At 34.9% G+C, this 17,499-nt stretch overlaps 1 protein-coding gene across 6 annotated transcripts in view; it reads right to left on the bottom strand.

The window, feature by feature from the left end:
- The window catches only part of NKAIN2 (sodium/potassium transporting ATPase interacting 2), a gene marked incomplete at its 3' end in the record, with an annotated part of 1,065,485 nt that overhangs the window by 170,591 nt on the left and 877,395 nt on the right, over positions 1-17,499 (bottom strand). For all 6 annotated transcript variants that reach the window (XM_079148273.1, XM_079148271.1, XM_079148272.1 and 3 more), the window contains one exon: positions 9,040-9,240. In XM_079148273.1, the coding sequence (XP_079004399.1) occupies positions 9,040-9,240 (201 nt within the window). The remainder of the gene's footprint in view (positions 1-9,039; positions 9,241-17,499) is intronic.

A 17,499-nucleotide genomic window follows, 5' to 3' on the forward strand; every position in this document is an offset into this window, starting at 1 on the left:
CCCATATTTTTATTCTTTTCCATTCAACTATAGCATGCTAAACAATAAATTATCCCTCATATTATAGCTGTCAGTATAAATCATGTTTATATCCTTCCTTTGAGAATGCCATGCTCTTATTTAGAAACACTAACACATCCTACTACTATTATTCTATCACTGTGTTTAATTTCCAGTGAAGAGGAAATTGCTACTGAAGATTTATTTCTTAAGAATTTTGTTATCTCAGTAATTGATCATGACTGGAAAAACATCCCCAAAGATAATGGTATTGTACATTTCAAAGGAAGATGTCAACCTTTCATTCTTAGGCCAAAAACTTGTAATATTTTTCACAAAATACTGTAATTTGGTATACTTTAATGTATTTTATTGTTTCTAAAATAATTTGTGACAATATAATCTATTTAATTCTGAAATAAATTTATGATTGTACAATTAAATATAGAAAATGGTATTATACACAGTTTATTGCACAATGCTTTATGCACAATAGTTTATTCAATTTAAATCTCCTGTTATTAAGAAAATAAAATCATTGGTGACTCATTGCAGTCTGTAATTGTCACTGCCATCCTAAATGTATTAATATTTTTATTCTGTGGTGTTTCTAAACATTCCCATAGGTACAGTGAAATGCCTAGGAGGTAAGCAACTCCTTTAAACATGACATAGAACAGAGATTGCATACTGATGACAATAGTTGATAAGGGACTGTGCACATAGGCTAGTGGTACAGTACACTAAATAGTGTTATATTGGTTTTAAGAATCATAGTAATATCTGGGGAGTAAGTAAACTTAGTAGGATTTAGTTCATTTTTGCACATCATTGTGAGTTATCCTGAAAGGATTATAGTATTCTCAATGAGCAGAGAAAGAAACTGAGCTAAGGAGAAAATAAATAATATTACCTTTATTGTTTTTCAAGGCAATTTCTTTAATGTTATCTCATTTAGTTCATAATTACAAAATAGTTTATTATACAACTGGGTGTAATATTTAAGGATTGTTACTCCCAGACTGTGAATATTTTACCTTATATTTCTGAATTTGCATGTAGGGAATTCCAGAAAATATGAAAAAAAAAAACCCTACATTTAATTTGATTTCAGAGACTGTTTAATTTCTTGCTCTCTGCTTTTTCATCAATTTACAAGGGCTCTTTTCAGTAATAAAACAAAATAAAATACAGGACCTGTTAACTGTTTCACGATTACTGTTACCAAAAGTTGATTGACATCTGTAGATAAGACATTGTAGCATTATGCTTTAAAAGGATATTGTTCATGGGAGTATATTGAATAGACTTATGGATTATTCTTCTAGACCTTAATAAATTCCTTTGAACAATATCAATTAAAAGAGTAATGCCCTGATATCTTATCTATATGTCAATCAACTTTTGGTTAAAATAATCACTAAACTGCATATATTAATACATATTGAATAGTATTCATTCAATAACAACAGTATTTCTTACCATTCAGGGATAGATCCACTTGGGGTTTTCAAATTAGTTGTAGAACTTATTACTTATATGAGTTTTGGTACACTCACGTGTCAAGAAATGTCCTCTCTGGATTCAACTTGCCATTCTCTTATTTCGGTAAGTATTCTTGGAAAAATTTCCTATTTACACTGACATTTTGTTCTTTTTTTGAATATTTGCAGATACTATCCTGATGCTACAGAAAGACATATCACATTCATTTTGTTTCTTGGGCCACTAACTTTTGACAAGAAAGTCTGTGCTTCTGATGACCTGACTCACAGCCAGAGCAGCATGTCCAAGAATCAAGCCAAGCCCCAAGCTGTGAAGCCTGCCTGGGAGCAGGGAAGAAGCCCAGCTCCTCACTCCGCAGACAGCAAGTCTTAAGAAGAAAATGGTAGTATCATCTTCAACGCTGGACTAGGAATTGGAAGATTCTGTTTACAGTTCTAGAGCTACACCAACTCACTGTTTGGTGGAAATACAGAACTCATGGTGTAGAGGCACAGATTCATTATTTGATAGGAAGTTCATTATTTGAAGGACCTGACCCTGATGTCCTGGAATAGAAACAATTCTCAAGACCCAGGAAGGAGCTGATGAGGCAGCCAGAGCCCGGATGCCCTTTGGAATTAGTTACCTGCCCTGACCAGATTCCCCATGCTTCTGAGAAATTCAGGACATCAGAGGGACCAATAGTGAAGAGAAAGGGAAGGCACTAATATTTTTGGTGAAAATTTTGAAAATCACACCCACCAAAGACCTTACCTGAGGTCTAAGTAAACAGAATTTTCAGGAGTTCCTGGCATGGCAATCCTTTAAACAAATCAGAAGGAAATTCCGATTCTCAGGGTTGAGAATCACTGTTTTAGAGTAGTGCTCATTTCTGCCCCTATGTATCATGAAAAGATCTTAAAAATTTTATCTGAAAATTATGTGCATTTGCATTGAATGCTTTATTTGTTTTTTAATTAGTTGAAATGACAGTCTTGTAAAAGATCAGTTGATCATATATACGTGGATTTATTTTGGGTCTCCATTCTGTTCCATTAGTCTATATTTGTCTTGATGCCAGTACCCAGCTGTTTTAATTACTGTGGATTTGCAATTCTTTTAAAATCGAGAAGAATGATACTTCCAACTTTGTGGTCTTTAAGACTGCTTTGGTTAGTCAGAGTGTTTTGTTGTTTCATATGAGTTTTAGGACTGTTTTTCTGTTCCTGTAAAAAATGCCACTGAGATTTTGATAAGGAGTTCATTTAATCTATTAGTCATTCTGGGCAATATGAACTAATTTAATTGCAAAAGATCTATTTATTTTGGTACATTATAAATATTAATAGATTTTAAAGAGATCTATTATGTTATCCATTTAAATATATCCAATTAAATTGGAATATCACTGTGATTTCAAATTCACCCTGACACATGTGTACATATTCTTAAGGATTATAAATTTTATGTAGTTCATTTTCTTTTTGAATTTGTACTGCCACTACAGTACATTGCTTTTACAGAATTTTGTTCTAATTAAATATGTTTATTACTTGAAAGTTGTATTATTGGCCAGTTACTCATACTACTTTGTAACAAATTTAGATGCATATATATAAATGTGTATATTTGTGTATATTCATAAGGCGGTAAGTGTTAAAAAAGGTATTCTCATTTAAGAATGTTAATAATGGTATTATTCTCATAATTATTATTTTATACTTTTGATTTAAACAAACTAGTCTGTCCAAACTGATCAAAGTTTTTTGTTGTTGTTGTTTTCTTTGTTTTTTTTTGTCGATACTGAGGATTGAACCCAGGGCCTTGGGCAAGCACTCTACCAACTGAGCTATATATCCCCAGCCCCTGACCTAAGTTTTTATGTATGAAAATAAAAGTGTATTTAAATCCATTTATTATTTGTATTAGAATGGGACACAGTTCAGCATGATTCAATATCTAGTATTTTTTTAGGTTTAAGCACTGAAAAATATTTTTCCTAAATTGAATAGTGGATGCAGTTCTTTATAATGATATCACCCAATTTCTATGACTCATTCTAAGTTGCACAATTTCCATAATTAGCTATCACAAAAATTATTTCAAATAATCTACCAAGTTACAAGTTTATTAAGGTTTCTTTCAATTTTAATAAAAACAAAGAATTGGAAATTGTTCAATTTGCAACAACAATTTCTGGGAAGTATACCAAAAACACTACCAAGACATAATAAATAGTTATTAATTATACCCCTAACTCTCTTAAAGCCACCTAGCCTGACCATATATATATATTATATATATATATAAATATATAAAAATTTGGGAAATATTGAAATATTATTTAATTTAAATATATTTTTCTTAATTAAAAAATCATGGGCTTTGAGTATATTTTTTATTTAAACTATGTAGTTGCAGATCTGGCTAATTTAGTTCATAAAATAGCAAAATCAACTTATAATTTAAATGACTAAATCATTTTTCACTGTGAAATCAACCAAAGCAAACTTCCTTTTTTTCTTAAAACTCTGTTTTAAGTTTTCAGTTCAAATAAATAGAACACAGGGTATCCCCATGGCAACCATATGGTTTCTGAATATAGCTGCAACTGAGTATCAGCTCACTCCATTTCTCCACTTCTCGCTTTAGAACTTAGATGTAAAGCTTACATGGCTGATAGCAAGCAATGCCTAGGTGGCATGAAAGTCATAATCGGTTTTTTAACAATCAAATGTGTTTCTCAATTAGAGACACCAATGAGCAATCCACACAATAAGGCCACTCAAAAGCCTGTACCACACACAAAATCAACAAAGCAAGACTCACCCATCACTCAAATCAACTTGTATTAAGGGATTCAAAAGTTAGAAAATTTCTTCACCAGTGGTACGGCTTGGCAAGATAAATGACAATTATAAATTTTTAACTGAGAATAATGAGAACATCTGTGACTTCATGGATCTAAAGGCACACATTTGATTTACAGCAATTTTTAAATCTGTGATCTGTTGAATAATGATTTCATGCACTTATACCAAGTTTTCTAAATAGGTACTAGATTTATCTGAAGGGGGAACTTAAATACTAAATTAGATTTAGCTATAAGCTATGCAAGGGGTATTAGAACTTTTTCTAGATGGGCATAGTGGTGCGCTATTGTAATCCCAGCAGCTTGGGAGGCTGAGGCATGAGGATCCCAAGTTCAAAATCAGCCTCAGCAACTCAGGGATGCCCTAAGCAACTTAGAAAGACCTGTCTCAAAATAAAAACTAAAAAGGGATGGGGGAAGTGGCTCAGTGGTTAAGGCCCCCTGGGTTCAACTCCTGGTGCCAACAAACAAACAAACAAACAAACAAACAAAAGAAAATAAAGTTTCTCTAAAGTCTTCAATGGCTTCCTTGCTAATTTGTATATGATTTCTAAGCCACATCTAATGGCTGTGGGAAGTGGTAAGCTTATTTACATTTTTATCAATATCCTCTGCTAGTCTCCAAAAAAAAAAAAAAATTAATAGTCAATCTGCCATGAATTTAGAAGTATGTCGGAAGTAAGGAAATAGTAAAGGAAATAAAGAAAAACAAAACCAAGCAATTTTGGTTGGAGAGGTTTGTATAAAATTTAGAAATATTGATTCTCTGGATGTGGCTAGAGAAAAGAGAGATTAAAGGCTTAATTTACCAATGAATTACTGGGAATTTTAACACATATTTTAACAAATATTTACTTCAGTTATTCCAATATATGTTTTCCCTTAAAGTATCATTTATGTATATTTGTTTGTAAAACATATTCTTTTTTCATTGTGTTGGTTACGGAAAGGAAGTCTAATATGTGCATAATAAATTAGGTATATACATAACCATTTTCCTCACCAATGGCAGAAGTAGCTAATCAATCACAGCATTCACTGAGGAACTCAGTAACCCATTCAGTAATCCATTATCCATTAGTTGTTACAGCATTCAGTTTGAAGACAATCTCCCAAACTTGATACAAGAAAAAGCATGTCCACAGTCCCTCTTTACTAACTAAACATCTTAGGAAGGGCTTCCAACCTGTTATGCCGCACTCACAGGATAGTTACATGGTCATAAGATTGAATTCATGTGAACATATTTCCTAACCTGTGCAATTCCAATTACACATTGTTTGGGAAATCCAATCAATTTTTTTGTAATGTGAACACTACCACCTCCCTAGTTGATCACCTTGCTCTCCCCATACACATTTTATCTACTTGGTAAGTGTGGAGTTTTTAAAAAATGGTTTTATTAAAGCTGTGCACACCTATATGCCTTATGAATGTAATATCTGATACAAACTAGAAAAAATGCTGCTGGAGGAGGAGAAATCTGGAAACCTTACTCCTGGCTCATCATTATGGTGCTCTGGCAGCCTTTTCTGCTTGGCTGGAGGCTGTGTGATTAATAGTCCCTCTTCTCAATTATGTGGATATTATACTCATCTTCCTTTGGCTGTAGATGGGAGATGTCTATGTATGTGAGATGCAAATGTGGGTTTTGTGAATGCTAATTTCAAAATCAGCCAGAAGTTGATTGGCAGAAAACTGAACAAGGCAATGACAGGCATTCTGGGGGTTAGATATCTGTGAAAAAAAGGCTGAGTGAGGGTAGAGAAAAAGCTGGAGAGATTTGGAGTTAATCAAGAGCAATAGCTGGAAAAGCAGTAGTTTATGAAAGTAAGTCTAAGCCAGATATCCCAGAAGGGAGACTAATGGAAACAATCAGAATGAGAGGTTAGCTGACATTACAAGAAGCAGTATGAAACTAAGAAGCCAAGACTATGCCCCAAACTGCATGAACTGCATCCTCTATCTACCACAGCCCTCAGTGTGCCTGTTTAAACCTGGTTTGTACCCTCGGGAACCCTGCTCCCTTTTAAACTGTGACATCTTCAAAATCAGGGATCCTGTTGTCTTTGCTTTTCTAGATACTTCAGGGACAAGCACTCAGAAGTATTCCCTATATTGGATTGAACTGAATATTTGACTGTCAGAAGGATGATCTGAATAATACAAAAGGGGAGGAGCAGAGAGTCCAGACACTATTTCATCACTTAATCATTACAGCAGAAGTGATCAGCAAGAGTACAGGAAAATACCTTTGGAGGGCTTCCAATAAGGCATTTGCTCTGCCTGAGCAAATTGTTCAAGATAAGACCTTTCAGGCTGGTTTGCCTTATAAATTCTAGTTAAGATTGGTTCAGTCTTCTGTACTGCAGGCACTTTCAGCCAGAGACTGGCTAGACAAGGAAGCCTAAAGGCAAAAAGTGTTCAAACTTCTACAGATAGTTTCTTAGGCATGCAAGTTGCTAACTTGCTCTCAGGTGTTCCACAATCAGCATAGCAAAAGAACCCTCCCAACCCCACCCCAAGAAGGAAGACCAGGTGAAGAGAAAGAAATAAAGATGCCACAATCTTTGATGGTTTGCTAAAATGAATTTTCATTCCATCAGGGGACAGTGTAAACGGAAAGGAATGCCAGTTATCTGAATTATTGTCCAGGTTTTCTCGTAGGGACTTCCATTCACCTTTGCATTCTAGGCACCTTCACTTTACAGATTGATTTTACTTATGTAAAAATGTTTTTTCTCTGTGCAGTATGACAGACTTAACATATACTTTTACGTCCAAATGTACTTTGAAAATTCCCTGTGCCAAAATTTTATGTGAATAAAGTTACACACACACACACACACACACACACACACACATTTCAATAACCCTCTAGAAGTGTCATATATAACTACTTACGAGTAAACTGCGTCTTTACATCATCCTTGAAATGTAGGTGAAAGTTTGCCAAAATGTTGAAGATAGAGTAAAAAAGAAGGGGAGGGAGGGAGGGATAATACAAAAAAAGCTTTGTTTAAAACCCTACTCTAAAACATCTGTATTGACATTTAATTTGTCTCTAAGTCTCAGAAGTATTTCACCTTTCCTATGTGAGATTCAATACTATTTAAATGTTTTTAAAGAATTAAATAGCTATTACCATGTCACCAAATCTAACTTATCTTTATAATAAGGAAAATGAACCATTTTAGAGGTCAACATGAATACAGAAAATTTTGTTTATTTGAAAAAGTGTCTCAGGTTGGACTTATTAGGGAAAGACCACTTAGTACTTTAGCCAAGAACATAATTCAAATTTTCTGGAATTTATTCTTACTGATCTTGAAATATTTAGTGTTCTCCCTCCTTTTTGGCCATTTTGTGTTTAATGGGACTGTCTGACTATAGTGATAGACAATAAACTGTGAAGAACGAGCTGCTTCTCCCTGGCAGGGCCATGCATGTACCAATGTGGAAAATCCACACCTCTCTGTGATCTTGGGCATGGCAATCCATGATAATTGGGTTGGTGGTTGCTCCACTAGCCTTGTTTCCTTAGTGACACTGATTGTAGAGCCTCCTGCTGACACGTGGAATAAACCTGTATGATATTTAAGTCATAAGGACTTAGGACGTGTTTACTAGCACAGTGTACCTATAGTCTATCATAACATGCATATGACATATATGTCATGGTACATGATTTCAATTATTGAAGAATTTCATGTGAACTAATTGGTGCCTTTCTATGCAGAATTTATCTCTTGTTATTTAATTGTGAACCCATATCATCCTCAAAGAAAGAGATAAAAAGCAGATTGTACTTGCATTATTTTTGGTTAACAATTTTAAGACATGCAACTTAACCTCAGATCTACATGGAATCTAAGAAAAAATATATAGGGTTCTAGAATCTATAATGATTAAATGGATTCATATAAAACAAAATTGCCTTAACAAGGTAAATCTCACAATATTATGCAGCTAGCCTTAGTGATAGTTCTTCTTGAGAAAGAGATGTTTTTATTTATCTTTGTTATAATACAATGTAATATGATTTATTTTATAAAACATAAGCATATATTATATACATTTCTTATTTATAACTCCTACTTCCTCCTGATGAGAGGACTGTTTACTGGTAAAATCCCATGAAACATGGCAGCATGAAAGACTAGAGCTAGAATTTAAAGAAAAGTTGACTTGTTCAGAAAGGAGGGAGAGTGAATAATAGGTGATGGACAGTGCCCAGGGGAAATCTAGGAAGAAGAAAGTATGGCAGAGGACAAATGAAGAAGAGAAATCCACTTGCTGGCACGATCAAAAGAAACAACGAGGGAGAAAGTGTCTATTGAAATTTCATTTGTTTAGGTACATTGAGTGTTAGCTGTGAAAACCCTCTGATCTTTCTTTAGAATCTTTGGAAAAGTCTACCAAAGTCAGATAATCAAATATTAACTGGTTGGATTTCCTATGGAAAATGCTGATGATGTTAAAGGCCATTTTGTGATTGCTGAAGAAAATCAGCATGCATTGTCCAGGGGATAGCTTGGTTTAACATATTCTTAATAAAAGTGGCATTAATTAGTGGGGGTGGGGGGACCCCACACATTGATTCCATTTGCGGGCACTGAGTTTGCCCAGAAATAAAACAATTCCAGAAGCAGTAGAAGAAGTGGTTGGCTGTCAACACTTACTGCGAGGATAATCTGGAGGGAACTATGAGCCACTTCTATGTACTGGTACTCCAAAAAACACCCTGAGACCGTGATGTAGCGATGGTCTTCTGGGGCCCAGTCTGGGGCGGGTGTCACTGACGTCACCATACATCCTGGTCCATTCTCCATCCACCAAGATCGGTGCATTGAAATATTAAAAGTCAGGATAAGGTCTGTTTCCTGCAAGAAGGCAATTTATAAGTATGAGAATTACTTCATAAATGTCAGCTTATTTGGGACTAATTTGTTTTCAGTTTCCTATCTGAACAACTGTTTTTTTTTTTTTCTCTGCCTTCCCCAACTGCATTTTATAGGCAACAAGGAAGTATCTAAAGTAATTATATGTGTATAGATTCCACTTTTGAAAGTTTACCTGACCACAAAAACAGAGGTAAATTATTTTATTAGAAAGATTATCAATGATTTACATTAATTATAATTCTGAAGCGTCCTTATCATGTAGGACTTGTGAGTATTAAAAAGGGAATGATTTAAACTATCATTGGGTGAAAGTATTGCTATTATAAATCTGCTATATATTTCCTCTTCATCAGAATATTTATTTATTGCACATTTTAAATCTCAAAGTTGTATTTCAACTCGGCAGCATTTAATTTGCCGCTAATGTTCGTATTTATAAAATCTTTATGTAGTAAAAAAATATATTGCTTATTTCTCCCCTTTTATTCCAGTCTTCCTTCTCTATCCATAGGGAATTGGTTTCAGGACCCTCAACCCCTGCAGATACCAAAATCCAAGGATGCACAAATTCCTTTATATAAAATGTAAATTTGGTTGAGTCTGGTTGCTGAATCTGTGAATATAGAAGCAGACTGTGTTTTAGCAATTCAGTGTCTCTTCAATCTCATCAACTTCTGTGAATTCAAAGTATTTTTTTATATCTTTATAATTTTTTATATCTTTAGCAAATTCTTGCAGGGTAGAGATAATATTTCAACAACTCTTTAGATGAATTTCACTATGGTAGGTGATCCACAGCTATATAGAGAATAGCAGATACAGTTTCTGAACTCACAGAGCTTATAATCACATACATTAAGCAACTACCAATAGAACATGGGAAAATGTCATCTTCTGGGAAGATAATGGTTAAAAGAAATGTATCAAACATGTCCTATTACTATGCAAGCCATGATTTATATTCATAAATCCTAAGAGTGAGCCAGTGGTGGAACTTGAACTCTTTTAGCCTCAATGGCAGTTGAGGCCTCATGATAATAGGAGCCAATTACTCCCACTCAAACTGAGTGAAGTGCTAGAGTGACTAGGTAGACTCTATATAGAAAATGTCTTGAATCATGCTTAGGGACCTTGAGCCTCTTACTTACATTGAAAGTATGTTAAGGGTTGAACTGAAAAGACCAGGGAACTTGAACACTAAAAAGAGGACTCTGTTGGAGGAGGTGCTATGAATGTCACCAACTTTACAGTGGTGACGAGGGGAAGGAGGGGATATTTTTGCTTCTTCCTGAGCCTATTGAGCAAGGCTTTAAGCCTCCCTTGGAACCTGCGAGAAACAGCAACTAGTATCTGACTCAGGTTTAATAAATCTCAAAATAAAGCCTGTGGATGGAGCTACCTGTTTAGTGGCCAAACAAAAAGTAGATGATGTTTGGAAGGAATGAATTGCTACATCTGATGGGTCTAAGAGCAGATGTGGGCCATCAAGAGAGAGAGCTAAATGAACTTTTTCTCAGTGCTTTTCCAAGAACCATTGTTGGGGGATAATGGAACACATTCCCATGGTCTGAAGGAAAAAATGTAATAGAGTGAACAGAGAAGGTCCACCAACTAAGTTATACCTTCAGGGAGAAATTAAGCGCAGATAAGTGTCTCTGAAAAATGCAGAAAATTACCAAGAGAGTCCAAAGTCTGTAGTACATATGTAGCTTTCCTGCCCCCTTATCTCTTCTCCCTTTTAATATTTCAGGCACAGAGGAGTCTGAAACCTCAGATAATTATCCGATAAAGAAGGGTCATTATAAAAGTCAAACATCGAGCATGAAACAAAGGGAGAAGCTTAATTTTGAATAAAATTTGGATTTTTATTACAATGCTAGAAAGACATATTCCTTTCTGAACAGAAACTATTTGAGAAATGATAGTGACAACAGATAACTTTTACTATTTGAGGGTAACCACAAAAATAGGTGTGTTAATTATTATTTTTTACAGTGGAAGCAGAAGAACCAGGTCCCTAGGTAGATTTGTAGGGACAATTATGAGAACAGAATATGTTTTCTATTTTTTCTCACAATTTTAGCCATTTAATGTTTGGGTGCCAAAAACTGGATCAGTCACCAGGGCCCCTTAGAGTGCTTGATCTTCACCACAGACTTCTCCTGAGTGACACAAGGTCAGGGAGGCAGGACCAGGACTACTGCTTTCAGTAGTATTCAGGGTAAGAGTGGGGCCACGTTGATATTCTCCTTACTTTAAAGTAAGATTTTGGTGATGATGTTATAGAGGAATGCCTCTATGGAGCATCATTATCCCCCAAAATCAACAGTTTACATTAGTATTCACTCTTTGTGGTGTACATTCTGTGAGTTTTGGCAAATGTATGACATGTGCCCACATTATCCTATCATTCAGAATCATTTCACTGCCTTAAAAATCCTCTGTGCTCTACCTATTCCTCCCTCTCACCCCTAAAATGCTGGCAACCATGACATGCTGTCTCCAGTTTTGTCTTTCCCAGAATTCCATAAAGTTGGGATGACATAGTATGTAGGCTGTTTAGATTGATTTCTTGTAAGTTCCCTCATGTCTTTTCATTACTTGGTAGATTGTTTTTAGCACTAAATAATATTCCATCATCTGGCTGAATCACAGTCTTTCACCCATTCATCTAAGACAACTTGGTTGTGTCCAAGTTTGGGCAATGCCAAATAAAGCTGTTATAAACATCCGTGTGCAGGTTTTGTGTGGACATAAATTTTTCATTCACTTGGGTAAATAACAAGGAATACAGTGGATGGATTTTAGGGTTAGGGTATGTATAGTTCTGTAAGAAACTGCCAAATGGTCTCCCTATTGGTTATACCATTTTGCATTTCCACCAGCAGTGAGTGAGGATTCCTGTGACTCAGCATCCTTGACAGTGTTTGGTGGTGTCACTGTTACAGATTTTGGCCATTGAAATAGGTGCATAGTGATAGTTCGTTGCTATTTAATTCATACTTCCTCAGTGATATTGACATTGAGCATACTTTCCCACATTTACAAGCCATCTGAGTGTGTTCTTTGGTAAGGTGTCTGTTAAGGTCTTTGGCATACTTATTATCAGGTTGTTTGCTTCTCACATTGAGCTGTAAGAGTTCTTAGTATATTCTGAATAACAGTCCTTTATCAGTTAGGCCTCTCACAAATATTTTCAACTAGACTATGGTTTGTCTTAAATTTTTTAAATGCTATAGGAATTCCTGAGCATTATCTGCTCCAAACAAAATCAATAGGTTATTAAATTCCTGTATATTTTGTAATTTTTGAGCTCAAAATGATGACTTTTGACATAATGAACATGTCCAGAGAGCACAAAATAATATAGAAACTACCAACTAAATCTTTTATATTCTTGATGGATTCATAGCACAAAAACTTAAAGAAAAATTAGCTCAGAATTTTAAGATACTAAAATTTTTATAGAACAGTATAATAATTATTATATGTTCAGATCCATATAGTGACAAAAAAATCTTTGTATCAATATATTTATTCATCTCTCTTAGTAGTCTTTAAAAAGTTCAGATTAAAGGACCCCATTATTGGTCATGTCATTTTCAAAATAACAGGGTCTGATGTGTTACATGAAAGCTGTGATTATCGCTAAAAATTTGTTTCTGACAGGGCCTGTATGTATTCAGGTCAATGAAAGAAGCCTAATTGTGCAACAAAAAATAAGCACTTGATTAAAAAAAGTTGACAAGTAAATGAGAAAATGATAGTAGTGACATTTCAAAATTTCAATAGAAAGTGAAAATTTTCTTTCTCAGTTTATGGCATTGAGGAAGAGCATACATGACTGCTATGCTAGTAAGTAACAAAGGCTACATTGCCGAGGAGAGAAAGTAGAGAAGTTTTGATTTATAGTTTAAAAAGATGAGATAACTGTCTAGTATTTCTGGAGTTTTCTATTACCTTCTTTTGGAATAATATTGAAAACTTATATTTTCCCATTTCTAGGCTATTTGGTTACTATTAGAAAGGCTTGGAACTGCTTTTACTACTAAATTGCAATGCTTTATAGTTATCATTACAGTTACTAAATATAGGAATTATTCATAAACCATATGCAAAACATTCTACCAGGCCATAATGATATGAAGCTTTGCAAAAAGATGTATCTTACAGAACCTCACATTATTAGGTTTATTGTCTCTTTTGGGAGATTAGGTATAAAGGTAAAATGTAACAATATAAGAAAACATTTGATAAATACCTAATAAATGGTGTGGATAATCCATTCTAGGGATTCAGACTATGATGCCTGGGAACTGTAGCTGGGACCTGGAGGAATGGCAAGGCTTAGAAAGGCCCCTGGACAATTTAAGCAGAGATCAATGATTCAAAATTATTTAAGTAACATTAGGTGGCTTTATAATTGTGAGATGGGAGTTGTAAGAGTAAAATAGCTTCAGAAAGATGAGATGGGCCTAGAATGGGGGAGGGGACCTGAAGGCCAGATCAAAAGCTCAGGAGTTTTTGAAAGATTTTTGATCAATGACACATAATGGGCACTATCAAACATGAAACCACAGGTGTTACAGTGAAAATCACAAAGTCTACTGTAGGATTGGGATGAACTCTGCAGGAGACACAGGGAGACCTGTACATATGAGAAGCATCATATAGGTGATGACGAGGACACTGTGAATTCTGAGTGTTTGACCTCCACCAGCACAGACTATTGTCTTGGGTTTACACAAGAGTCCCAGCAAAGGATCAGGACCACGTGGCTTTTCACACTCTGAGTAAAAGTGGGACAGGTCAGCATTCTCATCTTAAGATACCATTCTGGTAATGACATTCCAGGTGTGCCAATTATGTGCATTTAATGTATGGTAGCACATTTTAACATCAAGAAATACCCTGGGAGGTTAACGTGTTTTTGTTATAAAAGTATGTACATTTAATCTTCAGAATTGTGAGAAATAGTTCAGGAAAATCCATGATGAATACCATTTGTCACTAGCTGAGGATGCAGAATTTGGAATAGTGACAGGCTATATTTGAAACTCAAAATCACTTTTTTCCCATAAGCTCTTAAATAAGATATTAAAAGTGTCATCAGAAAGCTGTGTACTGTATCTCATAGCCAACACCTACAGGTGGATACTAATTCATAGAAAATTCTAAAAATTTTCCTTAAAATTATTATTATTCATGGATTATTTCCTACTGGTGAATTTATTTTATCTCTAAATATAGCACCTTTTTTCTAGTAATACTTACATAGATACGTACAAACCTGCTTCTATATTTTAAGGCCCAATGTTAAAGTAATTTTGGTAACAAGAAAGTTAGTAGAAACAAATCACATTGCTAACAATGCCAGGAAGAAAAAGCTGAGAGATTAAGATTGAGAAGACAAATAAAATTACAAATTGAATGAGTTGAATAAATTTAACAAATTGAATGAGTTTTACCTATGAAAGAATGCAGTGCCATGCACAAGGATGTGCGTGCCTACCAACTCCAAAATCCAAAGATGGAATCATTTTTCTATATGATGAACTGGAGAAGAGCTAATGGAGCATCACTTATGTATTTGTTCTCCTGCTTCATTCTAGACTCTTTAAGCATGCATAACCTGAAGGTTTGTGTAATTAGGGATCATAATTCAATATGACACCATGGCTAATGCTAACTCTAGATCCTACTTCCTGTCATGATTTATTCCAAAAAGGATTTTAGAAAATATTTCCAAGAATATTGAAAACATTAAAAACATTGCTCTAAAAACATATGAGGAAAGTCAAATGGTCTTTAGACTTCTAAACAAAATGTATTTCTTCTCATTGTGTGAATTTACTGAAGATTTAATATAAAATATTTAAAGATCAATGCTATTATGTTTTCATGATTTCTTGCCAGAAAACAGGTATCTTGTGTTCATGGTCCAACAAAGACAGTTATTTCTCTTTTCTAAATCATACCTCAACTTCTTTCTTAGTTCCTAAAATGTTTTATTTATTTATTTTGCTCTAATTGTTATACATGACAGTAGAATACATTTTGACACATCATACATAAATGGAGTATAACTTCTCTTTCTTCTGGTTGTATATGATGTAGAGTTACATTGGTCATGTAATCATATATGCACATAGGGTAATAGAGTCCAATTCATTCTACTATCATTCCTAACCTCATACTCCCTCCCCTCGTTTCATTCTGTTTAATCCAAAGTACCTTTATTCTTCCCTATCCCAACCCCATCGCTTATTGTGAATTAGCATTGCATATCAGAGAAAACATTAGGCCTTTTGTTCTTTGGGATTGGTTTATTTTGCTTAGCAGGATATTCTTCAGTTCCATCCATTTACCAGCAGATGCCATCATTTCATTCTTTAAGGCTGAGTAATATTCCATATATGCCATAACTTCTGTATCCATTCCTCTGTTGAAGGGCACCTAGGTTGGTTCCATAATTTAGTTATTGTGAATTGAGTTGCTGTAAACATTGATGTGGCTTAGTCTTTTTAGTATGCTGGCTTTAAGTCCTTTGGGTATAAACCTAGGAGTGGGATAACTGGGTCAAATAATGGTTCCATTCCAAGTTTTCTGAGGAATGTCCATACCACTTTCCATAGTAGCTGCATCAATTTTGCAGTCCCACTAGCAATGTATGAGTGGGCCTTTATCCCCACATGTTTTATGCTATCCCACAACTGGTCTGCATCTTCTGCCTCTTAAGCATTGCTGCAAAAATTGCATTTTAATGAAATTCTTCTGGATACCTCTTATTAATATCTTGTGTGGCTCTCTTCACTTGAATGAATACTTCAGGTTACCCCTTCCAAAAAACCTTTCCTGATGATTCCATTCCATTTTTTCCGACCTCACCATGTTGTACCTGGCACTTTTATACGTGTCAGTAGTGATATCTTCTTGGTCCTTTACTGTTTTCTTAGGAGGAAAGGAATATGGTAAGTCTAATATGGTCACTATTCCTGCTCAAGAAATACAAATTGACTCTAAGCTAGAGAAGAAAGGCAAGACAGGAAAGAAGGAAAGAAGGCAGGGAGAAGGGGGGGAGGGGTAAGTACAAATGGGGCAAAAGAAAAGAATTCAAAGGATGTGTCCACACCATGCTCATTTCCAAAGAAGCTCCAGGCTCAAAGGGCTCAATTGTTTTTTAACCTCTAAAGTTAGGACTCATCAGCTATGGATGGGATCTGAGTTTGGCAAAATGAGTTTTCCCTTTTTCCTATCCTTACTAGCAGATGCTCAAGGCAGAATTTCCTCAGCTGGTTACAAGAATGAAAGATCAACTTCTCCTTGACATTATGGTTTTTGATGTACTGAAACCCTCTTCAGGTAGTTTTTCCTGCTGTTTTCTCACATCCTTTTTGTTCCCTTCCCACAGGTATCTTTCCCCATTTTGTGAATGTTTCTTTCCTTCCTAAAGCTTTGAAAAATGATTTGAATTCACTCTAGAGGCTTGGTTAGGCAAACAACAGGTTAGCTATTTCCAGAAATGTGACTGCATATACTCACCTGAAGGCTACCATTTTGTAAGTTTTTAAAGCACATTTGTATGGATTTTTAGTCAGAATGGAGGCACAGAGGTGCTGATGATACTGAAGGCTTAGAGATAGTAAAGCACTACTGAGTTTCCTCCTCAATAGTTCCCCACCATTATTGCTGCTCATTTCCCCCCTAAACAAACAGCCACTTCCAGTATTGTCACTGTCATTTTCCTAAAGCCTGAAACTGTGATGTCCATAGCATCTGTGCTTGACTTCAGGCTTTTAAATCATCAACAGACAGGAATTAGGAGTCTGAACTCATTTTGATCCATAGTTCAAATTGTTTCCTTGTTCAACTTGTTACCAGAGATGCTAATAAAGTTTTATGTCATTTTCTTTTTTCATCTCATTCTCTGGAAGCAAACGGTTAATGGAAAAATCACCAATAAATGGTAGGAAGCTAGAGATGAACCAAGTGTTAATATCATTGATGATGAACTTCATACTCACTTTCCAGTTATTAAGAATGAAAATAATTGGAGGTGAAATGAAATATTAACACAAAATATCTCTTTATATTCTCTATGAATCTTTTAATTTTGAAGATGACAGGTGATCTCTTAGTTCTTATAAATTCCGCAACTTGTTAAATTCAAGGTAATGTGTACTGCAACCAAGAAATGAAATAAAATTTATGCATTAATCACCTTGTCTGTGCTACAAA

Source organism: Sciurus vulgaris, assembly GCF_902686455.1.
Source record: "Sciurus vulgaris genome assembly, chromosome: 7".
Classification (NCBI taxonomy): domain Eukaryota; kingdom Metazoa; phylum Chordata; class Mammalia; order Rodentia; family Sciuridae; genus Sciurus; species Sciurus vulgaris.